General features: G+C 52.5%; 1 protein-coding gene across 4 annotated transcripts; it reads right to left on the bottom strand.

Annotated features, from left to right (window-relative positions):
• Nucleotides 1-244: 244 nt before the first annotated feature.
• Nucleotides 245-10,870, bottom strand: FBXO24 (F-box protein 24). 4 transcript variants are annotated; one of them, XM_047089582.1, is made up of 10 exons: nucleotides 10,424-10,870; nucleotides 8,123-8,221; nucleotides 7,835-8,018; nucleotides 6,567-6,805; nucleotides 6,090-6,324; nucleotides 4,890-5,048; nucleotides 4,511-4,632; nucleotides 4,115-4,246; nucleotides 1,198-1,368; nucleotides 245-849 (listed from the first exon to the last, which is right to left on the bottom strand). In XM_047089582.1, the coding sequence occupies exons 1-10, from the start codon at nucleotides 10,460-10,462 to the stop codon at nucleotides 487-489; spliced, it is 1,743 nt and encodes a 580-aa protein (XP_046945538.1). In that variant the 5' UTR covers nucleotides 10,463-10,870; the 3' UTR covers nucleotides 245-486. The 4 variants fall into 4 exon arrangements, with proteins under 4 accessions (XP_046945538.1, XP_046945539.1, XP_046945540.1 ...); XM_047089583.1 differs by having other exon boundaries at nucleotides 4,115-4,177; XM_047089584.1 differs by lacking the exon at nucleotides 1,198-1,368.
• Nucleotides 10,871-10,885: the final 15 nt, after the last annotated feature.

Here is a 10,885-nt window from a genome sequence, read left to right as displayed (position 1 = left end):
TGTTCCAGAAGGTGGGGCTTGGACTTCAAGTCAAGAAGCCTGGGCCACTCTTGGGAGTGGGAGGGGAAAGAGAGCTCTAAGATTCAGGTGGTCAGTTCAGCAGCACCTGAATGCTTGAGCCACTTCTGCTCTCTCTGCCTCCTCGTCCATCCCCCTGCCTTCCATCGCCCTCCTGACTGGGGGGCATTGGGGCCCCCATCCCCTGCCTTATTTTCCTCCCAGGCCCCAGGGTTCCAAACAGGGCCTCACTTCAGCCTTTTATTCTATTTGCCCATCAAATCTCTTGTCCATGATAGTCAGGTTGGGGGTCCCTCCCGGGCAGCCCCCTGAACATTTTACAAAACGGTTCCCTGCCCACCCTGGCAAGCCTAGCAATTCCCACCCCTCCCCATGTGCACATACAATGTTTATTGCTACCATCCCACTCTCCTTAGCTCCTGGCCCAGGGCCAGACTCTCCCTCCAGGGGTAAGACTAGGAAAGGGGCTCAGCTCTCAGGGGTTGAGGGGCCCGGGCCAACCCCTCCAGCAGCCCTCTGCAGCATGTCCAGGGCCTCCCAGAAGAAATCTTTCTGTGCAGCCATCAAGGGCATCCAACCCACGATCTCCTTCATCTTTTCCATGCGATCCTGCAATGTGGAGCAACTGTGGATCTGGCTGAGGTACTCCTCACAGGCCCGGGCTGCCCCCCCAGGGTCCTGGGGTGCTCCAGCTCCCAGGCCAGGCTCGGGGGTCCCCACCACCCTGCTGGCTGGTAGGTCCCGGTAGGTGGGATGGTGTTCGATGTCATGGCTGGACAGCATGTAGAGGCACTCTCTGGTAGAGCAGAGGGAACAGGCACACAGAGGGACCTTAAAGGAGAGAAGGGGCGTGGCTGAGAGGGGCCTTTACTGAGGGGCTCCCAGGAAGCCCCAGCTGTTGTGTTCCTCCCTCTCAGACCAGCCCTGGGCCAGCAAGTGAGCTAGGGCTGGCTAAGCCCCAAGGTTGTGTAAGGTCAGAGAGGGCGAGCGGGGTCTGCTAAGGGAGAGAGCCAGGAGCCATGGTGTGTGGCCGGAAAAGGGAGGTGGGTAGTGCTGGGGGGGGGGGGTGGGGGGGGGGTGGGGCCCCCAGGTCCTTGCAGGAGCCCCAGCTACAGTCCTGTGTGCCACCTGGCTCTATTGCCCTTGCCCCGTTGCCTGCTGGCGTGTCCTGGCTCTGACCTTGACGTGGAGCTTCACGAAAGAGGCACTCCCCTTAGGCCAGCCAGGGAGGCGGCCTCCAGCCCCACAGCCGCAGCCCAGAAGCTCCTTGCTGAAGTCCGAGCCCTGGCTCAGCACCAGAGAGTGGTTGAGGCCACACCACAGGGCAATGGGACGTTGCAGATAATGCACCTGAGAACACAGGGCCAGGATCCCTAAGGTGGGAATGCTGAGGATTTGAGGGCCCAGGTAGGAGGAGGGCAACAGAAAGGCTCAGGGAAGACTCTAGAAAACTAGGAGAGGGAAGCAAGGGGACTCAGCACCCCCTCAACCCCCACCCAGCCAGAAGGCAGACCAGCAGCAATCTTTCCCTCCCTAGTTCTCCTGCAGCCCCTGTCGGACTGCATGGGGTCTAGCACTTCTGTTGGTTCCTCATCTTTGCTCCTCAGAAAACAGGCTACTTGCCTGCGCCCAGGGCCTGCTACCTGCTCTTTCCTACTACCCCAGACCTGTGCCAGTCCAGGCTCATCCTGCCTTCCAGCCTCAGGAGGGGGACTAAGTTTCCTCTTCCCAAAGTTTAAAGACTCCCTCCCTCCCTGTACAATTCCAGGTTAGCCTTCAGGAGGGACCTTCCTTCCACTTATTCCTCCCTTCTCTCTCTAGCATTTTCCACTTGTCCTATCCTTGTCTCCCAAAATGGCCACTCTGTTTAAAAAAAAAAAAAAAAAAAACAGGGGCACCTGGGTGGCGCAGTCGGTTAAGCGTCCGACTTCAGCCAGGTCACGATCTCGCGGTCCGGGAGTTCGAGCCCCGCGTCAGGCTCTGGGCTGATGGCTCAGAGCCTGGAGCCTGTTTCCGATTCTGTGTCTCCCTCTCTCTCTGCCCCTCCCCCGTTCATGCTCTGTCTCTCTCTGTCCCAAAAATAAATAAACGTTGAAAAAATTAAAAAAAAAAAAAACAAAAAACAAAAGAAAACAAAAACAAAAACATTTCCACCTGATTCCTGCCCCTTCCTACCTCCATCTTTTAGGCAACAGAACTGGTTATGTGACCAGTCTGAGGCTGACCACATTTTTGTTCTCACCACAGCCCATCTTTCCTGAACTTCTTGTGATCTGGCTTCCCTGCTTACTAAGCTACTGATGTGTTCTCCCCAAATGCACTTGACTTTCCAGCTCCCAAACCCCAGGGCCTCTCCTGCATGCTTTCTCCTGAGATTATGAGGGCTTTAATTTTGAAGACATAGGTATGTAATTTATGGTCATTAAAGAAATGTTATAAAATCTTGGAGAGCAAAGATCAATTTAAAAATCACTGGAAATCCTACCACCCACTATTAACATCTTGCTGGGGGTGCCTGAGTGGCTCAGTCAGTTAGGTGTCCTACTTTAACTCAGGTCATGATCCTGAGTTCGAGCCCCACATCGGGCACCCTGCTGTCAGCACATCAGCACGGAGCCCCTTCAGATCCTCTGTCCCCCTTTCTCTCTGCCCCTCCCCTGCTTGTGCACCTTCTCTCTCTCTCTGAAAAAATAAACTTAAAAAAATCTTGCTAGATATTCTTTTTTCTTTCTTCTTTTTATTTTGTATTTAAGTAGATTCCTGTGGAGTCTGCTTGGGATTCTCTCCCTCTCTCTCTGCTCTTCCCCCCCTCAACATAAATTAACATTAAAAATAAAAAAGAGAGTCAGCCGCTTAACCATGTGAGCCAAGCAGGCATCCCTGGATATTCTTCTTCACTGCTGCCTCTGTGTGTGTGTGTGTGTTTTCAAACTACAGACTTTTAAATAAAAATGGGGTTGTACTATGTAAATAATTTTATAATTTTTTTTCAGCTAAAGATATGACCTGACCATATTTCCATGTTGGCAGGTATATTCCTATGTTATCTGTTACCATTAATCACCTCCTCTGTTTGACACTCCCTGTGTCCCTGGCTTCTGGGACTTGGCACCTGAAGGTGTGCCTCCTGCCTCAGAGATAGCTTCTTCATTCCCTTTGCCTACAGCATCAGCTCCTGCCCAGGTTTGTGCCTCTGTCCCTAATTCTGTCTGTTTCAGCCTTGTTCCAACATGGAATCTAATGCCAGAGAGACATTTCCACTTTAGAAAATGTCCAAATTCACGCTCTTCCTCTTTCCTCAAGCCAGCATCCCTTTCCACATTTGTTAGTGATGCCGTCTCTCTTTAAGGGGTCTACTGCGACAGCCACTTGTGTCCTACACCCATCTCCTCACATTTAATCAGTTTCCAGTACCTAATCATTTTCTTTCAAAACATCTCAGGTATCCATTCCTTTCCATTCCCACTGCCCCAGGCTCTTGTCCCAAGTGCCACTGTCACTCAATGGTCTCCCAGTGGGCTTCTCATTCAGTGGCCTCCTGTGCACTCTGGCCAGGTGACCTGTTCTCAGTCATCTGTGTGTGTGTGTGGCGGGGGGGCCTTCTCTTGCTCCAGAACCTGGAGTGACTTTCCAAAATCTATACCTTTTCAGGCTCACCCCTGCCTGTATCACCTCATATCTACGGATTTCCAAAACATCCTCTCTGCTTCAGACCAGTCCTTTCATGGTCCCAGGTATGTGCAGCTTCGTTCTCATCCCTGTTACATGGAATGCCTTTCCCTGTACCCACACGAATGTGATCTAACCCACCAGACCGTGATCACATCTCACCTCTTCTAGTTATATCAGCCCACCGAGGTCTCCCTGCTTCACTAAATTCCTATTGCACTGGCAGCAAGCACCACACAGAATGGACCTCACAGTGCCAACCCTGGGAAAGACACACAACAGTATCACGCGCATAATATACTGGCTGGCTTAACTTCCCTAGGGAGTAAGAAGTGGGTTCTAAAGAAAGTAGAGAAGAGGAGAGGTCTAAGGTGTAGAGGATTGGAGGAAGGGGGCCATGATGAGAATAACTGAAAACGAATCTCACCTGTGTGGGTTCCCCTCGGTCCATTTTGTCCCCTGTTCCCAGCTGCCCATATCTGTTATTTCCCTGCATAAAGATTCGGCCAAATTCATCCACCAAGCCAAGGTGGTTGTAGCCAAGAGCACAAAATAGTATCTAGGAAGTAAGACAGAAAGAGAAGGCAGGCATTCAGTTCCCTCCAGAGGAACTCTGAGCTCCAAAATCTCCCAGCCACTAACCTGCCATTCCCAGCTGATTTCTTTTGGCCTTGCCCACTACCTCGCCCCTCTCTCTCTGGGCCCCTGTCCCTCCCTGATCAATCATTTGATTCCTGCTCATATTTCAGACCTCTGGTGCCTTTTAATCCCTAAATCCCCCTCTGTCCGCCCCTTGGTCCGTCCCATCCCTCCAGGATCCTACCTTGGCAGGCAGCGAGAGAGCAAGCGGCATCTGCTGGTCCAGGGGGTCAAAGGCTTGAAGGGTCCCAAAGAGATCACGATACACCCCTGGGGTATGCACCTCAAAATATACTCCCCCCTGGTCTGGGGGGTCAGGAGCCCTCAGCTCAGCAGCTTTGGGCACCCATTTCCTAGCGATAAGGCCCTACCTAGGATGAAAGCTACAAGATCCAGGGAGTCTCACACCCACTAGAAATGTACTATGATATCTGGGAACCTAACCTCATCTTTTCACTAGGATGCCTGAAGGGGTCCACTGCTAGAGTAAGTATAAGGGGCTGTCCATATCTGGAAAGTCTGTTTAAGACGAGGGTGTGGAGAAGAAGGAAGGTGGTTCTTACCTGTGATGTAGAGAGTACTGCTCTGGTTAGATGCCATGCGGGTCACACGAAGGTGAGGCAGGCAACGGGACACCTTCCTCAGGGCCAGCTGAACTGTGTAGGAGCGTGGCTGGTCCAGCTGGGTTTCATTCACTACCAAAGAGTAGATCTTTCCTTCCTCTGGGAGATGGGGAGAGGCAGACAATGATGTGGGGGAGGGGACCTCCCAATATCCACATTAACTTCCCAATAGACTCTCTAAGCCATAGCGATTAAACATTTATTGGCCTAGAGTGGGGTTGGAAGAAAAAGGGTAGAGGTGAAATACAGGAAGCGTGACCTCAAGTTGCCCAGACTCTAGCCCTGTACCACCAAAAATGAATCAGGGAAACCCTTCAGTGTGAATGATGAGTGGAGAGAAAACCAGCAGTTAGATCTGCCAGAATCCAATTTGAGTGTTGGGAGGAACGATGCCTGGGGACTTGGGGCTCTGCCTGGAATTAAGAAGTCCAGAGGGTCTGAGGCTTGGGAGTAGGGTCAAATATAGGGGACAGGGACACCAGTCTGCTTCAGTCAGAACAGCGCATGACTCTTGATCTCAGGGTTGTGAGTTTGAGCACCACACTGGGTGGAGAGATTACTTAAGTAAATAAAAATTAAAATTAAAAAAGTGTATACATGTATGTGACAATCAGCAAGGTGGGGGTAAGTTTGGGGTATTAAGTGAAGTGCCTAGCAGGAAGTGAGGAAGATTAGAATTTCGAAAATCAGGCTTTCACTAGAACAGTGGTTTCCAAACTATTTTTTTGCAGCAGGGTCCTTTATTCATATGAAATACACAGAATCTGGAGCGCCTGGGTGATGCAGCTGGTTAACCATCCCACTTTTGATCTCAGCTCAGGTCATGATCTCACAGTTTTTGAGTTCAAGTCCTGCATCAGGCTCTGCGCTGATGGTGCTGAGCCTGCTTGGGATTCTCTCTCTCCTTCTCTCTCTGCCCCTCCCCTGCTTATGCACAGGTGATAAACTTAAAAAAAAATTTTTTTTAAGTTGTTTAAAAAAAAAAAAAAGCAGAATCTTAGTCTATGAGACAGACAAAAAGCAAAGCTATTTGGTTTGAGACCAGGATGAGGTGGCATGCAGAAAGGCCTTCCCCTCCCCTGCAGCAGGTCCTGAACCATGTGTAGAAAACAATTTGCAAACCACTGCTCTAGGCCACACCTGTGAGAAGCAGTAGAGCCCGCTGGTTCTCCTGACCAACCAGCACAATCTGTTTGAAGCTCATGGAGTGGTGGAAGGTCATCTTGAAGACCCGCTGCCCACTGGACTGCAGATAGACCTCGACACAGTCACAGGCCCGGCTGCCCGTTGTGCCTACCACTGCTGGCTGCTCCCGGGTGGCCAATACATAGAGGTATTTACGGTAAACGGTGTCACATCTTGGGTCCGAGGCAAACTATAGGAAAAGATGAAGCTGCCTGGGATCTAGGTCTTAGAGTGGAATGAGGCTTGGGGGTGACAGGATCCTGGGGTGAGAAATGAGATACTTGGGTTCAGGGCTGGGAAAAGAGGGTTTAGTTTTCAGTTCCTGATATGGGAGGGCAGACGTCCTGAGGAGAGTACCTCCGGACTGGTGTGGGTCCCGGAGGAGCCCCGGAGGAGGGGTGGGGTCTCAGCTCCTAGGGCTCTGCTACTCACATCCTTGGCTCCGCGACACAATACAACATAGCGGCAGGCTCGCTTCCACTGGATCTGGCCAAGGGTAGAGGAGACCAGGGCATTTTTGAGGAAGAAGAGGGTCCCCGTGTAGTCAAGAATGAAGACATGGTCCTTGGTGGGCAAGAAGCGGCGGTAGCCATGGGCTAGCAGGGGGGCTACACTCTTGCTGAGACAGCGGCGGCGGCCTCCAAATGCCTGGAAATACAGGCCCTTCGTGTCTGGAGAAGGGAAGGAGATGGAAGGCTCAAGGGGTCAGGATGGCACAAAGAAGAGTTGTCAGAGCTTGGGCAAACTATAGTTCTCAGAGAGCCGGGTACTTAGCAGCTCCCATAGCAGCTCCCTTAGCAGCAGGACTGGGGAACAGGGACTTTTCTAAATGACATATGGAAAGCTTAGAAGATATCTTTAATAATCCCCTACACAGGCTATCTTTAATAATCCCTTATGCCTGAACTTTAGTTCTCTGCCCCCTACCCCAAGCCCAGGGCAATACACATGCTTCTGAGTGAGGGCTTCTTTAGTCCAACCTTGCATCAGAGACATCAAGGGAAATATAGTACATAGAAAAGCAGCAGACAGAGGAGCGAAAAGGAATGGCTGAGAAAGGCCAGTAACGGCCCTCACCCCTAGCTCTGGATCTGCTATCTGGATCAGATCTGGATCTCCCTGAATCTCCAGTGTGTGCAGCCAGGTACTTGGATAGGGGCTCCCTGGGAATGGGGGGCTTCAGAGCATGTCTCTCGACGTGGGGGTGATTTTGTCCTCAGGGAACATTGGTTGTCATAACTGGGGGGAGCTTTGTTACTGGCATCTAGTGGGTGGAGGCCAGGGATGCTGCTAAACGTCCTGCAATGTGCAGGACAGCCCCTCACTCCAAATAATTATTTGGCCCCAAATGTCAACAGTGGCAGGTTGAGAAATCCTGGTTTAGAGGAGGGAAAACTCCAGGTTTGGGGAGTGGAGGAGATGACCGGGGTAGGATTTGGAAGAGAGTTCGAATACGGAGGCTGACTTGGCAGGGATGCTAGTAACGGGGGCTCCGGGTGGGACGTCTATCAGAGGGTGGAGCTGGAGGCTTGCAGAGCTCCTAGATGGATGGCATGTTTGAATCTAACAGGCTCTTCTAGAGAAAGGGGCCCTGGCAGGTTGGCTAGGAATGCTGAGGCAACTCTATGGAACAGGAGGGATCCCAGAATAATAAGGCACAGGATAGAGGCAAAGAGAACTGAGGTTCTGGGGAGGTGTACAGTTAAGAATGGCAGCTCTCTTCCAGGGCCGGACCCCAGAGCCCTGCTCTCGTAGACGAGGACTAAGCCTGCGACAGATGCGTCTCCACACGCCCTCAGCGTCGCACACTTCATGGAAGTAGTGGCAGGTCTGGCCCAGAGCGACTACATCTCTGACTGGGAGGAATGAGATGATATGCTCCACCTGGGGGGTGGGCAGGAGGGAGGAAGCAGGAATCATCAAGGGGGCTCCTCATCACTCTGGTCCCCTGCCCTTTATTCTGGAATCCCTCCCCATGGATGACTCACCAGCTCTGGGGGGAACAGCTGAACAGAAATAGGGTTCCCTCTGCCCTTCTTCTCTTCACCCCCAGGCTCTGGGCCACATGAAGGGCAGCTCCGCTTCACCTACCCAAGAAGGGAGAGCACAGGGATTCCATGAGAGTCAGGCCTCCTTTTCTCCCTTCTGTCAGCCTTTCATTAGCTTCTTTCTTAGGGGCTCATGGCTCTGTGCCCTCAAATCTTCCTATCTTTCTCTCTAGGTCCATGGGACACCCCTCCCTGTCTGCCGTGTTTCTGGATTCACCAGCTCCAAAGAACCCCTCCCCTGATCTCTTGCTGCCATCTTCTTGTCCTTCTCTTGCCTCACCCTCCCACCCCCTCACCCTGAGCCCCTCCTCCTGTCTGCACAGCCCGGTGAATTTTTGCAGCCTTCTTCTCCGGCTTCTCCTCACCATCTTGACTGCCCTGTCCCTGCTCCTGCCCTCATCCTCCGGGCCCCCCGACCCCCCCGTAGTCAGCTCCCTGGCCCCCGTTCCTGCTGCCTTTCCCACACCATGTCCCCCGCCTGGGCTTGGGGGACCTCTGGGGCCCCTCAGCCTTCTAGGCCCCTCCCCCATGGAGTCTGGGAAGACAAACCTCTCTGTGACCTCACTGTCCAGCCACTGTGACCTATTTTCCCCAACCCTGCCAGGATTTTCTTAGACAGTTCCTGGGTTCTAGCTTGGCTCTAGCCACCCAGTGGCTCATGGGATATGCATGAGCCCCTCCTCCAGGAGAAAGAAAGTGTGAATGACTGCTAGATGAGGCCTTTACTTTTGGAGCACAGTTGTGAGGTTCCTCCCCTTGAGGCCCTTTAGCACTCTGCTCTGTAGAGAAACACTGGTGAATTCTTCATATCTCAGCAGGCCAGGGCCTCCAGGGGATTTGTATAAACTACGTAAGAGGATAACAGTATAAACTACCTAAGAGTATAAACTAACCCCCCCCCCAAAAAAGTATAAAAAATATAAACTGTTTGACAGGTGAGGAGGAAAGATGACCTTGCTACACTCGCTTAGAGGGAAGCATGCACTAGATGAAAATGGGAATAATTCAGCACCGACTCTTTAGTCTTACAAAAACACATCCAAAAGCAGATTTCCTGGGACAGTAACGTCAATGCATGTATGAAGGACAACCTATTAAGGTGGAAGAAAGGGATAGAATTACTCTGAAAGCATAGGGTATCTCCCAGGGTCTAACCTTTTAACTTAGTCTTTTGGGGAGAGAGGGCCGCCATATAGGAGAAACAGCTGGAGTTCAGGGTATGTCTGTCCAGGTAGGGGCAAAGGATCTACACCAATAAACCAAAGGGAGTAACCGGCTCTTCCAGGAACGCAAAGGAATCCAATCCTGGACATCCAGCCCTCAGCTGCTTAGTATTACAGACTTTCCTTTACCGCGCCAGCTATCAGTCAACCACCCAAACTCCCTTACTCATGGTGACTAGTAAACAACTAGTTTGAGACACTGCGGATGGAACTTTAAGGATTCAATACATGTTTAGGAAATCTCAACCTCTGAGATGTGATTCACAAGAACCTTTAGTTGTTTGTGATCAGGCAACTATTAACGTGGTAAATGGACTATGTTAATGTGTTAGGTCCTTTTGCCACCTAAAAGGACGTTAAGATCCCTCAACACACAGAAAAAGGATCCTCAGCTTCCTCTTGGGTCTGGGTCCCCACTATTTCAGCTCAGGAAGCAAAGGAGACGGTGCGAATAGAAAAAGCCCACGTAGAAGTCGCTGGGAAACCGGGCTTCTGCTCTAGCCAACTCCTCAACTTCCCTCCGCCTCAGTTTCCTCATTTGTTAAAACGGAGGGCTTTTTCCGAATGAGATGGTCCCTTATGGACTAACTCCCCTCCCCCGCCTCAGGTCCTGTCATCACAGTTCCCGCCGGGGCGCGCTCCTCGAGGTACGCTGGCCAGCCGGGCGGTAGCTCTGGAAGCTCTCCCGGTCTCCCGTAACCCTCCCTTCAGGAGCTGCCTTGGGCATCTCCAGTCTCTGGGAAGCCCCCCGCCGGCCAGAACTCCGGAGACCGCCGCAGGGCCTCAGACTCCGCAGCCGGAAAGGCCTCCACGGTCCCTTCAGTTGCAACGACCCCCTCCCTCCCCGCTGGTCTCAGGCTTCGCCTTGCACCTCACCCCCCTCCTTCACGCCCTCAAAGCAGGCTCGCTCCCTAACATTTGCAGCTCGCACTCGCCTCTCCAGGCCCTGCACTGTTCCCAGCCCGCCCGACCGGCAGCGCTCACGTTCTTTGACCTCCGTCTCAAAGATTTAGCTCACCCGCCTCCTGCTAGGCGAAGGGACCGCCTTCTCGCCCATGCTATTGGTAGGTACAGCCGTCCCTCAGAGAAGAGGCCGGGCCGGTTCCCTCCGGAAGATTTAATTGGCCTTCTTGACAGTCACTCGCCTGTATCCGGCTTGCGATTGGTCTCCGTTGGAAAAAAAAAAACCCGAGACCCGGCTTGAGGTCTCGGCCTCTATCCCTTCTAGTTGAGCACCGGCGTCCCCGTCTCCTGGTTAGACCTGATTGGCTCCATCTCCAGCCCTAAGCATTGCGATTGGACGCGGCTGCGCGGGGCGGGCCGGCCTGGAGCGTCGGCCGTTGGCGAGCGTTCTATTCTAGCCCCCTCCCTTCTGTCGCCTCACTTCTGCGCTATAGTCTCCACCCCCCCGGCGGGTTCTGATTAGCCACTTCCAACGCGTCTTCGGATCGCGATTGGTCCGCCGTGTCCCTGAGCGCGT

This window comes from Lynx rufus, unplaced genomic scaffold (genome assembly GCF_022079265.1).
Source record: "Lynx rufus isolate CCGP_SWC_20201006 ecotype Redwood Valley unplaced genomic scaffold, mLynRuf1.p SCAF_27, whole genome shotgun sequence".
Classification (NCBI taxonomy): domain Eukaryota; kingdom Metazoa; phylum Chordata; class Mammalia; order Carnivora; family Felidae; genus Lynx; species Lynx rufus.
The sequence above is the reverse complement of the archived record's forward strand: the minus strand, read 5'-3'. Positions and strand labels throughout refer to the sequence as shown.